This window comes from Boleophthalmus pectinirostris, unplaced genomic scaffold (genome assembly GCF_026225935.1).
Source record: "Boleophthalmus pectinirostris isolate CB_2022bp ecotype Guang Dong unplaced genomic scaffold, ASM2622593v1 HiC_scaffold_4, whole genome shotgun sequence".
Lineage (NCBI taxonomy): Eukaryota > Metazoa > Chordata > Actinopteri > Gobiiformes > Gobiidae > Boleophthalmus > Boleophthalmus pectinirostris.
The window spans coordinates 4,787,981-4,805,439 of NW_026571353.1; the positions used below are offsets into that span (position 1 = coordinate 4,787,981).

Consider the following 17,459-nt stretch of genomic DNA (forward strand, 5'->3'; position numbering starts at 1 on the left):
TTACACCCGCAGCCGTGCGCAACACTGAGATTATTTTCTTTTTACGGACAATCGGCTTGAGTCTGGATTAAAAGGACTTTTATTAGTGCAGACTTGTGATGTGAGGAGGAGCCTGTGTGAGCGCTGAGTGTTGGAAATACATCAACTTTGAAGCTAGTTTAGGTTAGCGATTAGCTGCTGTAGCTCCCCCACATAAACAGGCTGCTTTCTATTGGTCTATTGTAAAGTGACTATATTGGCCGTATATTTGTTACTGGACCAGCATTGATATGTAAATGAGCTGTGAATAGACGTGTGAATGATCCACATTTCTGCATATAACTAATTACCGCGGCGCGCAGCATTTACAGCTAAAGGCTAATAGCGGTAGCTTACTTTAGTAGCTAGTAGTGATGGGTCGGTCACGAACGAAACGGGTCTTTGAAGCGAACGACGGGAGCCTGCTCCTTATTGGGAGCCGTGTTTTCTCTTATTCTCACTTTTTTCTCTTCACGTCGTGTGCAGACTGGTGGTAGTTTCTGACAGCGGCAGCGGCTCAAAATGAAACTTTCAGAAATCTACGTGTGCATAGGATAGAAAAAAAACTTGCATATTTGGCTGTAGTTCAGTATAAAATTAATAAACCAGGACTAATCTTGGGCTCGAGAGACAGAGAGAGATAGAGACCAAGTCCCGATACTCAGTCCTGGTTCAGTTCTGGTTTAGTCCTGTTTTACACATGGTTTAGATCTGTTTTAGTCCGGGTTTAGTCCTTTTTCAGTCCTAGTTTAGACCTGCTTTAGTCCTGCTACCCATCACTAGTAGCTAGAATGTGATCTACAGTCCGTAAATATGACACAAAGAGGCAGAAGAACAATAAATGTTGCTTAAATAAACCCAATTTAAAATCCACTATAGCCAAACCTAAGTTTTTTTATACAATTCAACATTTACAGTTAATTTTTTACATCACTAAATATATCGGCAGCTCCAACTACCATTATATCGGTTTCATATCGGCCACAACAAAATCCATATCGGTCGGGCTCTAGAAAATACCCATAGCGCTAAAGTATCAGAACAAAAGGGTTTAGGTTGAAGTTTAACTTATTCTGCCTAACTCAGGAAAGAATACCTGCTTCATTATAGCTTGTAAATGTGTAAATTGTTTTAGAGCCTTTTAATGTTCCACAGATCGACTTTTTAGCCTGGTCCTCACATTAGCTTTCTGAACGAGACCCGATCCTCTCAGATTGTACTTACCGTATTTTTCGGACTATAAGTCGCAGTTTTTTTCATGGTTTGGGTGTTTCCTGTGACTTATACTCCGGTGCGACTTATATATTAAAATTTTCAGACTGACAGCCGCAAGAGGCTCTAGTCTTGTGTGTCAGTATCTAGTAATACTTTTACTCTTGTACCACTGTCACTTCATACTCTACTGCGCATGTCTCCCGTAGAAATAGCCGCTGTCTTGCTGCAAATAGTGAAATATTCAGCCGAAAACAGTAACATATTTTCCAGGCTATTAGACGCACTCTTAAGCCTCCGACCCCATCAAAAAATGACAGCGCACCCCACAATCCAGAGCGCCCCATACACGAATCCACTCCCAGCTGGTGTCCCAGCACGACTTCAGTAAACTACAAAGCTGCACCACCCACAGAACACACAAACACACATGGAGCAGACAGCGACCACACAGTGAAAAACACCCACAGACACACTCATCACTCCACGCTGACGAGGAACGGAACGGAGGAACGAACCGAAAAAGCGAGTGCAATGTGCCACTTCTAGACACAATTGAACAACTGAGTCACTGCGAACACGCCGACAATCCAGCGGTCCCAGACAGCACCCTCCCTACACGCCACAACTGAACAAAGCCCAGAGTCACTGTGAACGCGACAAACAAAGTCCCACTGAACCGTCTAACTGTTTAAAGTCCGGTGCGGTTTCTTTGTGAAAAAAATTCAAAAATAGACCGTTTAATGACAATGCGTCTTATAATCCAGAGCGCCTAATAGCCCGGAAAATACGGTAATCGAGCAGCAAAAACAAAGTTTGGAGTGAGCGAGAAACTTGACTAGAGGAAAGCGGGGATAGAGAACACAGCTTCACGGCAACCGGGCGGGTGCACCATGAAACTTTCCTGGAAGTCCCTGGATGAATCGACAAATCCTGAACTTCAATGACAATCGAAACCATCCTGTCGGGATTCAGAAAGGAATAATTCTAACTGGAACTGATGCTGAGTCTGACGACAGCTACACAGAAGAGGAAGCGGTGCTCTGTTTACATCGTGGATCTATAGTTTATGTCCAGAGGTCGTGCAGAAGTGACACAGAGGATGAAGAAATTAATGGATTTAGTGATTTGGAGTGATCTAAACTAGATCTAAACCAGGACAAAAAACATGTCTAAACTAGATCTAAACCAGGTCTAAAACCAGGACTAAACCAGGACTAAACCAGGATTTAACAGGACTAAATCATGCTGCGTGGACGTGTCTCCTCCTCTTCTATCAATAATATTTTTAATTCGGTTCAGTAAAGTCTGGGCTTTTTATTTTCTTTTAGCAGACAAAACATCTTATGTTACGATATCCTAGTCTTTGCTTCTCCACAGCAAATCAAGTAATCCAAAGTATTCAGATTACGTTACTCACTTTAAGTAATTTAATGGTTTCTGTTACAAACTACATTTTTGGGGTATGTAATCTGTAATCTGTAGGGGAATACATTTTCACCTTCCCAACACTGCCTGTATTGAGGTATGTATCGAATTGTCAACTTCTTAATGATGCCCAGCCCTCCTGAGCGGGTCGCCTCTCCACAGATCTGACCCTTAACTTTGTCTGGTTTGATCTCCATGAAGATAGAAATTTGTATCTTGAGATCTTGTTCCATTCCCACAATATACAGATACTCACATCCTGATTCCTCTAGTGTCAAATATAACGGGATATAAAATGACTGGACCCAAATCCACACTGAACAGACTGTGACTCTATACAAAGCCTGTCTTTTATCACGGGTTATTTTAAGACGGCTGCTCGGCAACGGTGGCGTCAACAAAGAAGTCACAAGAACTCAATGCTCCTCTGACGGCGAGAGGTGGCTAACAAAGGTGTGTCTGGGTTAGTACACCGTTTACCCAGAACACAAGAGGGATGACAGCAGCTGGAGACTGGTCTGACCGGTCCTTCTGCTGCGTCTTTATGGAAAACCCGAGCTAGCATGACATAACACGACAGCTTCATGTGATTTACCGGCAGGCTTCACGTGAATTACGGAGATGATTGGCTATAATTAGCTGGTGTTTTGAGAGCAACTTTTTAATCTGACAGTGGCCAGTTTTACACATTTTTAATTCTGAAATAATTGTTCTGAATTAAATATTTCGGAATTAAAATATTCTCCGTCGAGTTTACATGAAAATAATAATTCAAAATTGAGGTTTACATGGAAACCATGTTAAATCGACTTTACTTAATTCTGTTGAACGTCTTTGGGGTGGGGAAGGTTCTGATTGGACAGAGACATGAACGTTTTTACATTGACCTGAATAAAACACACACTTCAGCTGCTACCGGCTTTTCTGTCATCTCGGTTTGTCGTTACACCATGGACACAAATATGATCCAAACTTTTCCCGCAGTGGTTCAGATGATAATTGCACAGCAGCTGGAGAATTGTCTCATCACACTTTACGTCTGTCAGCTGAGGAGGAGAAGGGAAGAATGTCAGAGAAGAGAGGAAGAAGACAAACTGAGTGTGAGGCTGCTCTACCTCAGCCCACTCCCACATCCCGCTCACAAATCCAAAGAGACGTGGATGAAAGTCCGAAGCCAAGACTGGTGGAGCCGGATCGTCCGGATCAGAAGGGCGACACAACGAGCATGAACTGAACGACCACAATTATTTTTAACGAGAATAAACATTTACATGATCCAGGAATAAATTAATTTGGCTTTAAAATCTGAATAAACCACTCACTTACTTTCCGAATAATCATTTTCATAAGGAATTAAGTGTTCACATGGTGTTTTTAAAGCAGAATCAATTTTTATTCAGAATTGAATTATTTTTATTTGGAATTAAAGCTCTAATGTAAACGTGGCAACTGAAATTTTTTGCCTGATTCATCAGCCGGTTTCACTTCGTGGAAGCTGTCTGACCTCGCAGTGTTAGAACTCATTAGTTCGACGGTAGGTGGGTACTTTTTATCACTGCTATTTGGTCATGACGTACGTAATGCACCGCTAACGGGGCAAACTGGTATATTAAGCTTTTCCAAAATCCCGTAAGAAGAAGGGCAATAACGTCTTTTCCCTTGATAAAATTCACCAAACATTCTCTTTCTAACGGCTTTAAATGCTTGATTTTGGGAATAGTAACACAGAATATATGGCTCTTCGCTGATTGGCTGGTGCCCAAACTCGCACTTCTGGGGTTTTTGCGAACTGTCTAGTGTATTCTGATTCTTGACCTAGTCGCTTTAGAGAAATTAAACTGAGTGGAGGCACTAGGTGGCGCCATTGTGATAAAGATTTCACACATTTTCCAACTCACAAACCTGCATATTTTGACCGAGTTCTTCTCTCAAACAGAAAACACTTAGTTGTGTGTGGTAATACAGGACGTGCTCCACTGTGTTTTTAAACTCCACACATCTTCACTAGAATCATTTGGATGATTTCAGACCTGGAATTGCCAATCTCTACTGAACTTGAAAGGTAAAATGGAGCTGTTAACTTGCAACCTGCCACTTCATGACATCACAAGTTGAAACAGAGCATTTTGAGCTTCGGAGATGTAGACAGACTGATAATAAAGGGCTACTCAAACGTGTGAACGAACCAAACCCAACTCCTGCTCCTCCTCTGTTTTTGAGGAGGTAACAAGATTATGATATGGCTCATGAGAATCCATTTGGTGTAATATTGGACCTTTATAATCCAAAACTGAACTCATGCTGTGACATTGTGCCTACCGAGCGTGGACTTGCGGAGCTGGTAGAACTCAAAGCGCTCCTGTAGGCAGCTGTAGCGTTTGGTGAGCTGTTCCTTCTGATGCTCCAGTTTGGGCTGAAGGGCCAAGTTCTGCTCGGCCAAAGTCCTGTTGTTGAGCAGCGTCTCCTCTTTGCTCTGCTGGACTTCGCGCATCTGCAGACCACAAAGACAGAGAAGGAATAATATTAATAAATATAAAACCAAAACACCAAATTACCATCTCATTTCTCTTCCCCACCCTTTCCTTCTCCTTGATTCTGCAGGAAATGGGCGAGGAAGTCCCACCCAAACAAGACACAATGTTGTTTCCTCATAAAATCATACCTGAAGATGTGTTTTGTTTCACTCCCACAGATTTAACAAATTCAACAAATCCTGCATATTTAGTTCTTCTCTTAAACTGAAAACGCTTTTAAACTCCATACACTTTCACTAGAATTCTGTAGACTATTTCAGATCTGGAATTGCTAATCTCTCTTGAACACTGTTGGGCAAGTTACATTAAAACTGTAATGTGTTGTTTATGACTTGTTACTGTCATTTCAAAGTGATTCATTACATTGCAATATTACTGTGTTTAAAATATAAAACATTACATTACTACTGCAGCACTTTTAAGTTACTCTCACCAAAATAACTGTGAAGATGCTGAACTTTTGCGCCGTATATGGACTGAACCAGGACTAAACCAGGACTCTAAACCAGGAACCAGGACTCAACCAGGAACCAGGACTAAACCAAAACCAGGAAGGTCTAAACCAGGTCTAGAACTTGGAACACAATCGGGCGTCAGCTGTGGTTCGCCTCGTGGAGTGTGGAGTTCTGTGTTGGTCCTTTCGCTCGTGGTCACCTGATGGTCTACACGGGCGCGTCTCCAGCGTTTCATCGCTGCTGATATCGCGGTGATTTTAGCAAATTTGTATGAAGAAAAACCCACCATTTTAATCCAGGTTAAAAAAGCATTGTGCCGCGCGTTACTCACATTTGTACCCAGTAAAATATTACATTTTTTTCCCCTGTAATGCCACATTACTGCATTACAACAAAAAGCAACACATTACAGTAATTTGTTACTTTTAGAACACGTTACTCCCAACACTGCTCTTGAACTAAAGGTAAAAGGATTGAAAACCACTGCTTCATGACATCACAAGGTGAAACAGAGCATTTTGAGCTTTGGAGATGTAGACAGACTAATAATAAAGGATTACTCAAACACGTGTGAGTGAAACAAAAAGACAACTCCAGGTCTGTTATTAACGAAGTAACAACATTATAACATGACTAAAAGCTCACGTGAGTTGATTTTGAGTCATATAAGTCCTTTAATCCATAATAGTTTTAGTCAACCAGAAAATATAGTAACACCATTGCTTCACGGGACATGTCCACACATGTTCTACAGTTTGTTTATGGTCAGTTTTTTAATCCGAGATTGAAAATGCAACTTGGATCTGTCTCCACTTTTTCCTTTCATTCTTGCACGTTTAGTTTTTACTGTCCGACAAAAAATATCTGTACTTTTGATTGACTGAAATATCTACGTTTAGTCGTAGCTTTAAAAGGAGGAAAATGGGTCAAATTTTTATCATTTTTACGTTGTTATTATTTTGTTTTAGTCAGCAAAAATATGACATTAATGAAAACCACGACTGAAATATTTTAGTCTACGAAATTCACAGCTCTGTACGAGGAGCTGATAGCCTGATTCATCAGCCGGTTTCGTTCCCTTGACAGTAGGCCAATCGCTGCTATTTGGTCATGACTTAGGTAATGCGCCACTAACGGGGCTAACTGGTATATTAAGCTTATCCCAAATCCCGTAAGAAGAAGGACAATAACGTCTTTCCCCTTGTTAAAATTCACCAAACATTCTCTTTGTTCCGGATTTAAATCCTTCATCTCAGGAATTGTTGCCAACACAGAATGTACGGCTCTCCACTGATTAGTTGGTGCCCAGACTCGAACTTCCAGGGTTTTTGCCAACCGTCTAGTGTACCGTATTTTCCGGGCTATTAGGCGCGCTCTTAAGCCTCCAACCACATCAAAAAAAGATTGCATGCCCCACAATCCAGAGCGCCCTATACACGAATCCACTCGGGTGTCCCAGCACGACTTCAGTAAACTACAAAGCCGCACCACCCGCAGAACACACAAACACACACGGAGCAGACAGAGACCACACAGCGAAAAACACCCACAGACACACTCATCACTCCACACCGACGAGGAACGGAACGGAGGAACGAACCGAAAAAGCGAGTGCAATGTGCCACTTCTAGACACAACTGAACAACTGAGTCACTGCGAACACGCCGACAATCCGTTGGTCCCAGACAGCACCCTCCCTACACCCCACAACTGAACAAAGCCCAGAGTCACTGTAAACGTGACAAACAAACAAAACCACTCACCCATCACACTGTTGTGTTTCCTTTAAAGTCCAGTGCGGTTTATTTGTGAAAAAAAATTTGAAAATAGACCATTTAATGACAGTGCATCTTATAATCCAGAGCACCTCATAGCCCGAAAAATACGGTATTTTGATTCCTGATCTAGTCGCTGGAGAGAAATGAAACTGAGAGGAGGCACTAGGTGGCACCAGCCTGGCTTAGGAGCTGAGTGATATGGCTTAAAAATAAAATCTTGTTTTTCACACTCGATGATTACGACTATAAATCAATTTCAAAGTGGGAAGCTCTTTACATTTTCAGTCTTATCATATCTTATTAAAGAAATTTAAACAGCCCTTTAATTACAGTTTTAAAGATATGGAACTACCACATATTCAAAGAACCTCCTCTGCACCATACATTCACTGTCCTCCTCATGTGTTTTGACATTTCAGCAGGTTTAACTCTCCTCCTCACATGAGTCATTTAACAGGTCCAGCCTCCTTCACGCTGTCAGGACGGGAATAGAAGAGAGTGGGGGGTTTTGAGGCGCAAATGAACAGAAAATCAACATAATATTGAAGAAATATGGGCTCAATAACAAGAGACGCAGAAACTGTTTTTGAAGCAACTGAACAGAATTTTGGTGACAGTTATTAAAAATGTTGCTAAAATTTGCCACCAATATTTAAAAATCGCATCAAAGTGCCACATGCTGTTGGTCCTTCCTACGAATGTTATTGTTTTTGCTTTGTTTAGAATGTTTCACAGTATCTTTCCATCTTCACGGAGACCAAACCAGACCAAGTTACAGGTCAGATCTGCGGAGAGGCGACTCCGCTCACAGCCAGAATGTCTGTTTTTCTAGGTATTTTTGAACTGTAAAACCACCTGTAACTGAATAAATGTAAAGTAGAGCTGCTTAATGTCACACTGTGGAACATTCCAAGTAGAGCAAAGACATATTCGTAGACACAAGCAGGTTACGGCCTCTCCAGCACAAAAGTTACACAATGCAGCCTTAAGGGTAGGAATTTAAGGTTAAGGTACACTATATTGTCCACTGCATTTGACCCATCCATTTGTGCCAGAATGACTAAGCAACGCTGCCGAATCCTACATGTATCAGCCATTATGAAAACAAAAACAAAGTAAGTACAAGAGAACAGTGGGCGTGTCCCGGTGGTGGTGAAAATGGAGGTAGATCAGAGCGATGACATGTTGAATAAAGGACAATAAAGATTACTCAAACATGTATGAATCATTCACTCTAAATACAACTTGGAGAAGGTAAATGAGAAGGTGAAAGAACTTTAACATGGCTGATGATGACAAACAAGGCTGGTTCAGTTCCTGCTGGGGAAATGTTTGAATATACAAATATAAAAAAGGTCCATTTTACTTTGAGAATAGAAGTAAAGAGATTAACAATGCACAGTTAGAGGTCACTCCCTTCTGTACAATTGTGTTTTGATTTTTTTATGTTTCTTATTGAAATGATGAGAATGTGCACTAAGAAGCAGTGGTGAATGAAGTACTCAATTTTGTTACTTAAAAGTACAGATACAAAAGGTAAAAATTTACTCAAGAGTAAAAAAAAAAAAGAAAAAAAGCACAAGTATCACATGAAAAAAATTTACCGTACTTAAGTAAAAGTATTAAAGTACCTGTTTAAAAATGTACTTTAAAAAGGTAAAAACTAAAAGCATTTCTAGAACAATTAAAAGATGAAATCTAAAAAGATTTTATCAGATTTTAAGTGATTCAGTTTTGATTTCTTAATTGTTTCTAGCTGCTTTTGTGTATTTGGTTTGCTCAAAGTTGGAACATTAAAACAAAATAAATGCGCTAAAAAATAAAGTCCCCGCCATTTCAGCAGGTCTCAAACGATAAACAAAAGTACTTTTTACATTTCAGTCCAGATGTAAAATGTAGTGGAGTAGAAAGTACAGCCATCTGCTCTCAAATGTAGTGAAGTAAAAGTAAAAAGTATCCACTGTAACATTTACTTAAGTACAGATACCTAAAAATTGTATTGTGTATTGTGCTTTTACTTTTGTACTTTGTTATCTTCCACTACTGCTAAGAAAAAATGGTCAAAAGAAGGGATGCACCAATCCAGCTTATTCAGTTCCAATACCAATTTCGATACTACTACTACTGGATTATTTTTTATCCGCACAGTGGATGTGTGCAGCCTGAGTGCGGAAAACGCCGCTGTCTGTGTGGTGAACATGAAGCTGCAGCACTACCGAGCGCTCTCGTCAGCACTAAAACAGTTTCTCTCTGTGTGATAAAATAAGTTCTGGTGCTAAATGAACATTAGTGAGTGGGATATGTTTTAATGATCCGTATTGGTGGTTTTCAGATTCTAGTATGTGATGATTAGGGCCGAGTATCATTAAGAAGTTGCCGATACGATACATACCTCAATACAGTGAGCTTTTGATTCAATATGATATATTTCAAATCGATTCGATATGGTTCAATAAAAATACTGAGTGCAACAGTTGCCCGCTCGTGCTTTACTGACACTGCAGGTTTAGACCTGGTTTAGATCTGCTTTAGTCCTGGTTTAGTCCTGGTTTATTTATTTTATGCTCAACTACAGCCAATATGAACAAATTTCTATCATATGCACACACATATTTCTGAAAGTTTTTCGTAGGCTACTCGGTAGTAAGTAAATATGATTACAATTGCTACAATATGTGTTAGATACACATTTTCTTATGTTTTTATTGAGGTTCTTATTCATGTCCACATTTATTTGATTGCCTTTTGAAGTTATTTGTGCATATGTATTCACTGTAAACATTTGGTATTGTGTTAATGTTATTTGGTAAGTGCCCATAGGGTCTTCGCCGGGTGGTGCCCTAGGTACCCCTTTGCCTAGGGCCCCCAAATACCTTGAAACGGGCCTGCTCATCTGTATAAATAAACTCAACTTTACAACATATAAACATATAAATACTATACAGCCACATCAGCCCGTTTGAGATTATAATGTGTTTAATGCACACATGACACATTTGTTTACATTTTACTGAAACGAAACTTAAAACCACATGACTCATTTACATAAACTATAAGTGCTGCTCTTAGCACTCCTTATTTAACAGTCATTTCACTCACTTTATTTATATTGTTTGCTTTATTTATTTTGGCTTTGTTGTGATGAAAAGACTGAAAAGTGTTTGTGTTTTGGATACATGCCACTCAACTTGCAGTATGTTGCAGTAACCAGGATGAAACCAGGATACTCAGAAACCCCGATCATCCTCGGGACACTGATGTGCTGTAAACACACTTACTGAGTGGAACAGTGTCTCCAAGGAGCCAGAGCCCAAATGTGGAACTGTGAGGCACAACTCCAGCATTTGTGTCAGACGCAGCCTCGTCTCCTTACGCTACACACACAAACCTACATATGGTTTGTTGATTAAAAATGAACGTGATCAACGAAATCCTTAACGATCAATTATCAGTTAGTTGACTAATCGTGCCCATCCCCAGTTGCTCCTCTACCCCATGCTCCATGTATTTAAATATTTAAATAAGTGCCGTTTGTGGTTGGTGTTGGCAGAGAGCGTTGCCGTCAGTGGGAGCCTACAGAAGTCCTGGAGTTCTCAGTGCTCTCACATTACAGCAATGACACACGCCTTTGTTCACTCTAAACTGCTCTGTAAGTAAAACCACTTGTATCTGTGCGTTGTGTAACTTTTCTGGTGGAGGGTCCATTACCTGCTTGTTTTTATGGAGATGTCATTGCTCTGCCTGGAATGTTCCACAGTATGACATTAAACACTTCTACTTTACATTTATTCAACTACAGGTGGTTTTATAGCTCAAAAAAAATAGAAAAACAAGCATTCTGACTGTGAGCAGGGTTGCCTCTCCACAGATCTGACCTGTAACTTGGTCTGATTTGGTCTCCATGAAGATAGAAAGGTTTAATGCTATACTGTGGAACATTCCAGACAAAGCAATAACATTCACCAGAAAAGTAACACAATTTACTTTTAACTGTGTATGACAGGTTTTTAAGCATTCTACAATTTTGACTTACCGTATTTTCCGCACTATTGGGTGTGCTCTTAATCCTCCAACCCCATCAAAATACGACTGTGCAATCCAGAGCGCCCTATACACGAATCCACTCCGGTGTCCCAGCACGACTTCAGTAAACTATAATGCTGCACCATCCGCAGTGCACACAAACACACACGGAGCAGACAACGACCGCACAGCCAAACACACCTGCAGACACACTCATCACTCCACGCTGACGAGGAACGGAACGGAGGAACCGAAAAAGTGAGCGCAATGTGCCACTTCTAGACACAACTGAACAACTGAGTCACTGCGAACACGCCGACAATCCAGCGGTCCCAGACAGCACCCTCCCTACACGCCACAACTGAACAAAGCCCAGAGTCACCGTGAACACACCAAACAAACAAAACCACTCACACATCCAACTGTTGTTTCCTTTAAAGTCTGGTGCGGTTTATTTGTGAAAAAAATTCGAAAATAGACCATTTAATGACAGTGCGCCTTATAATCCAGAGCGGCTAATAGCCCGGAAAATACAATAGTTTGGTGGGATAATACTTATAATGACAGTTTTATACCAATTAAGAAGAAATTTGTGAAGAAAAGTTGAAAGGTATGATGAAAATTACAGGAAGTAGAGAGTTCTAAAACACATAACCAACGCTTTTCAGACACGTTTCATTACATTTTAATTTGTCCAGTAATAATCTCTGTGTACATCAGAGGAATTTTGGCCCAGTTTTCAATGGGTAACAATTATGGAATTCCCTGCCATGAAGTCATGATTTCTGTTCAAGACTTTTTCCAGGTTTCATTTTGACCAGAATTTCATTTGACATAAATATAACGATCTTAAATGTGTTTTAGTAAAATTATTATTATGTAAAATGAGTCTAACCTGTCATATTCACGTTTACAGAACCTAAATTTTTCAAAACGTCTGTAGGCCTGTAGGTCATGAGAAATAACAAATAACAAATACTGAACTGCTCATGAAAATAGAGAATAAACGATGATACTGAAACTAACTGACTATTCTAAATACACTTTTAAAAGAGGGGGACTATGAAACTTTTTGGTTGAAGGTCCATCACGTTCACGTTTCGAAGGATATATCATTGCTCTGCCTGGAATGTTCCACAGTGTGTCATTAAACAGCTCTACCTTACATTTATTCAATTACAGGTGGTTTTATAGCTCGAAAATCCCTAGAAAAACAAACATTCTGACTGTGAGCGGGTCTGATTCGATCTCCATGAAGATAGAAATGTTTAATGCCATACTGTGAAACATTCTAGCCAAAGCCATCTCTTGACCAACCCTCCACCAGAAAAGTTACACGTGCACCTTTAAAATTGTCTTTAAAAACATGACCTGTGAGAAATAAAAGTCAGACTGACACATTGTCTAGTATCTAATGAGTCACAGAAGTCGCCTATTCAACTCCCTACAGCTCAAACCTTATTATAGAACAGAACAATCACAAATTCTCCCCCATTTGAACAATGGAAAAAGTACACAAGATAAATCCTGACCCCTAAAAATAACTTCAATCTTTCAGTTATTGGCGTAGTAGCAGTCAGTACAGTATATATATTAATGATTTGAGTTTTATACCAATTAAGAAGCAATTTGTGAAGTAGAAAGTTCTACAGCATTAACAGAAGAATTTTGTCCAAAAGTTCATCACAATTTACATAAGGAACAAAATAAAGGTGTTTTATTACATTTTAATTTGTCCTTAACTGTGCATTGTTTAACTTTTCTGGAGGACGTTCTGTCAAATGTTTTTCTCCATGGAGATGTTATTGCTTTTTCTGGAGTATTTCACAGGAGAGTATAGAACTTTTTGATCTTCATGAAGACCAAGTTACATGCCTGTTCTTCTAGGTATTTGCATTTTTGAGTTATAAAACCCCACTGTAATTCAATACATGTAACATAGAGAAGTTTCATGTTAGGGGTGGGCGATATCTCAATATTTTAAATATATCGAAATTTTTTTAAAACTCGATATGGATTCTGACATATCATAATAATAATTAATTCTGATTTTGCTGCTTCACTTGTCTTCTCTGTCTTCGCCCTCGCCTCCCTGATTTTGTTCGCTCGTGTCTCATTCACTCCTCATTATCACCGTGAATGCCCAAAGTTGGTACCAGTGAAAAGCTTCTAGCACCACGAAACTTTTCCACCATTTACAGACAAAACCATCAGCAGAACATCCTCATATTCTATCGAGTCATGTCTTTTAGTCCGAAAGAAGCTGTTAATGCACAAGAAGCATTAACAGCACAAGAAGCGCGTTGTTTATGCAAATGAGCCATGTGGTTTTAAGTTTCATTTCTGTAAAACGTAAACACAAGTGCGTAAAAGTGCATTAAACACATAATAATGTCAAACGGGCTGATGTGGCTCTAGTGTCGTTATGGTTTATACTAGGGATGGGCATTCGATGAAATTTTCTTAATCGATCGTCGGAAGAATTAACGCTCGATTATCGATTAATCATTAACGTTTTTATATTAAAATGATCATCATTAATATTACTATCTGCACTACTAATCTGCATAAATAAATTCAACTTTACGACATATAAACCGTAACGACTCTAGAGCCACATCAATCCGTTTGATATTATAATGTGTTTAATGCAGTTTTGCGCAACTCTCACAGAAACTAAACTTAAAACCACATCGCTAATTTGCATAAACTAAGCGAAGATAAAACTACAGCTCTTGTGTCGCTGATGTGGTTCAACTTCTGTCGGATTAAAAGACATGACTCAGTGGAATACAGGTTAGTGTGACCATATTAGCGTTTGTCAAAACCAGGACACCGTACGGGGGGAGGGAGGTGGGGACTCGTCATCGACATTGCGCTTCTCTCACCTGGCAAAACTTTTTCCCACTGGACACCGAAACATATGTGCTGCTTTGTACACTGTGCACATGGACTCACACTTGTCCCGAACGCAACAGAAAGCCTGGAATTTCTTGTACAAATCATCGTTAAATACGCATTTGCGTTGCAGACTGACCGACTGTTTGTGTTTGCTCGCTCCTTCTGAGTGCAGAGAGCTACATGTACAGACCCCTGTTTGGTCACGCTACACACAGCAACCTACATTCAGTTTGTCAATTAAAATGAATGTAATCCCTAGTTTATACGTTATAAAATTTAGTAATGTAAAGTTTATTTATGTAGAAGTTTATGTGTAACTTGTACAATAGTGTTTGGAAACGTTGGGTTTGATCTACAGTGGATTGTGGGAAACCACAGAGCTCCTTACGCTGGCAAAATATATCGAGATATATTTTTTGCTCCATATCGCCCAGCTCTATTTCATGTCATACTGTGGAACATTCCAGTCAGGTGACGGACCGTCCACCAGAAAAGTTACACAATGCACCTTTAAATCCCTGAACTCTCAAGGACAAATGTGTTCCATGACAGGGCTATTTACAACGTCACTTTTATTGTGTTCCTCCTTCACGCACAGCAGCAGTGCAAATGGTGGGAGGAGTAGTAAGTCATCGCAACTGTTAGGGCTGTAGGCGTTAAAGGTGCAGTGTGTAACTTTTCTGGTGGCAGGTCCGTCAAATGCTTTTCTTCATGGTGTTATTGCTTTGTCTGTCCAAATAGTGACAGACCCCCAGTCAAAAAGTTTGATAGTCCACCTTTTAAAAGTTTATTTAAAATAGTCAATTAGTTTCAGTATCATCGTTTATTCTCTATTTTTATGAGCAGTTTACCACACTTCAGTACCGTATTTTTCGGACTATAAGTCGCAGGTTTTTTTCATACTCTGGTGCGACTTATATATTAAAATGTTCACAGTGAGAGGTTCTAGTCTTGTGTGTCAGTATCTGCTGCTCCTGTTACTACTGCACCACTGTCACTTCACTCTACTGCACATGTCTCCTGCAGAATGAGCCTCTGTCCTGCTGCAAGTAGTGAAATATTCAGCCCAAAACGTAATCGAGCAGCAGAAAGAAAGTTTGGAGTGAGCGAGAAACTTGTGAGGGACTAGCGGAAAGCGTGGATGGAGAACACAGCTTCACAGCGACTGGGAGAGTGCATCATGTAACTTTGGATCAAAAAAGCCTGGACTTCAGTGATACCAAAACCATCCTGTTGGGATTCAGAAAGGCCTGAATATTTCTAACTGGAACTGACACGGAGTCTGACGACAGCAACGCAGAAGAGAAGTTGTTCAGAAGTGACACCGAGGATGAAAAATTTAATGGATTTAGTGATTTGGAGTGAGATGGAGAGTTTGGTAAACTTGTTCTGTTGTTTATGTTATAGTTTATCTAAAGAACTGTTCATATGTGACATTAACAGTCCGCAGGAAATGTCAGTTCCTGGTCTCTGATTTTATAAAATCAATTTACCCCAAAAAGTGCGACTTATGTTTGTTTTCTTCTTCATTACACATTTTTTGGCTGATGTGACTAAAAATACGGTATTTGTTATCATGACCTACAGGCCTACAGAAGTTTTGGAAAAGTTGAAAGTTTCTAAGTTGAAAGTTTCTAAAAGTTAATAATAATAGTTATAATTTCACTAAAATGCATTTAAGATTGTTATATTTATGTAAAAAGAAATTCTGGTCCAAATGAAACCTGAAAAATGTCTTGATCAGAAATCATGAGCTCATGCTAGGGAATTCCATAATTGTTACCTAGCAACCACATTGAAAACTGGGCCAAAATTCCTCTGACGTACACAGAGATTATTACTGGACAAATTAAAATGTAATCAAACACCTTTATTTTGTTGAAATAATGTTTAAATTATCTGAAAAGTGTTGCTTATGTGTAAATTGTACCAAACTTTTGGACAGAATTTTCCCATATTCCTGTAATTTTCAACATCTTTTCAACTTCTCTTCACAAATTGCTTCTCAATTGGTATAAATCTATCATGAAGTATTACACTGCCAAACTAAGTCCAAATTGTAGAATGATAAAAACCTGGTGCATTATGTAACTTTTCTGGTGGAAGGTCTGTCAGATGCTTTTCTCTATTGAGATGTTATTGCTTTGTCTGGAATGTTTCCCCGTCTGGTTTGGTCTCCGTTTAGATAGAAAGGTTTAATGCCATACTAAGTTACAGGTCAGATCTGCGGAGAGGCAACCCTGCTCTGTTTTTCTAGGTATTTTTGAGCTATAAAACCACCTGTAATTGAATAAATGTAAAGTAGAAGTGTTTAATGTCACACTGTGGAACATTCCAGGCAGAGCAATAACATATCCCCCAACCAAAAAGTTACAAAGTGCACCAGACGTCAATGGTGTGTTAGTCGATGAAATTATTATTTATAAAGATTTATATGGACCAACAGTGGAAAAGAGAAGTTGGTGATTTAGCAGAAGAGTTTGTATTTTTGGTATATGCAAAAAAGCAGATTAAACAAAGTCACCTGTCTGTAAACACACTGTTTGCTCGTTCTGCTTTTTAATAATAATGAGCTCCTGTGCAGGTGGAGTCTTGTGAGTGCAGTTTGGGTCCGATACAAAGCGATATGGCATAATTCTGAGAGCTTTTGCCTATAGGGATGTAACAATAACCAAGATATCATGGTATCATATCATCAAGTCTCTCAATAATATCATGGGCCATCACTATATCAAATTACAACTCTCTTCGCTTAATTAGTAGTTATGGTTCAGCAATAGCTAAAAAAAATTGATGGAACTACATTGACCATCATCCTTTGCGCCGTTCCATTGCAGACTACATGAAGAAATAACTGTTCTAAGCACTTTTAAGGCTACGTTCACACTGCCGCTGGAAGTGACCCAAATCCGATTTTTTTGGCCTCTATGTTCCTGTATCTGATCTTTTAATGACAGTCTGAACGACACAGATCCGATTTTTTCAAATGTGACCCAGGACACTTGGATATGTGCTCCTGAAACGATACATATCCGATCTTTTGACATGTGACTTCAGTCTGAACGGTCAAGGTGCATTCATCCGACCTACACGTTATCAACAAGCCACAA

At 39.6% G+C, this 17,459-nt stretch overlaps 1 protein-coding gene across 1 annotated transcript in view; it reads right to left on the reverse strand.

Moving 5' to 3' along the window:
* vps37ba (VPS37B subunit of ESCRT-I a) overlaps positions 1 to 17,459 on the reverse strand; it is a 42,686-nt gene that overhangs the window by 21,890 nt on the left and 3,337 nt on the right. The window contains exon 2 of the mRNA XM_055161395.1: positions 4,978 to 5,149. Within this exon, the coding sequence (XP_055017370.1) occupies positions 4,978 to 5,149 (172 nt within the window). The remainder of the gene's footprint in view (positions 1 to 4,977; positions 5,150 to 17,459) is intronic.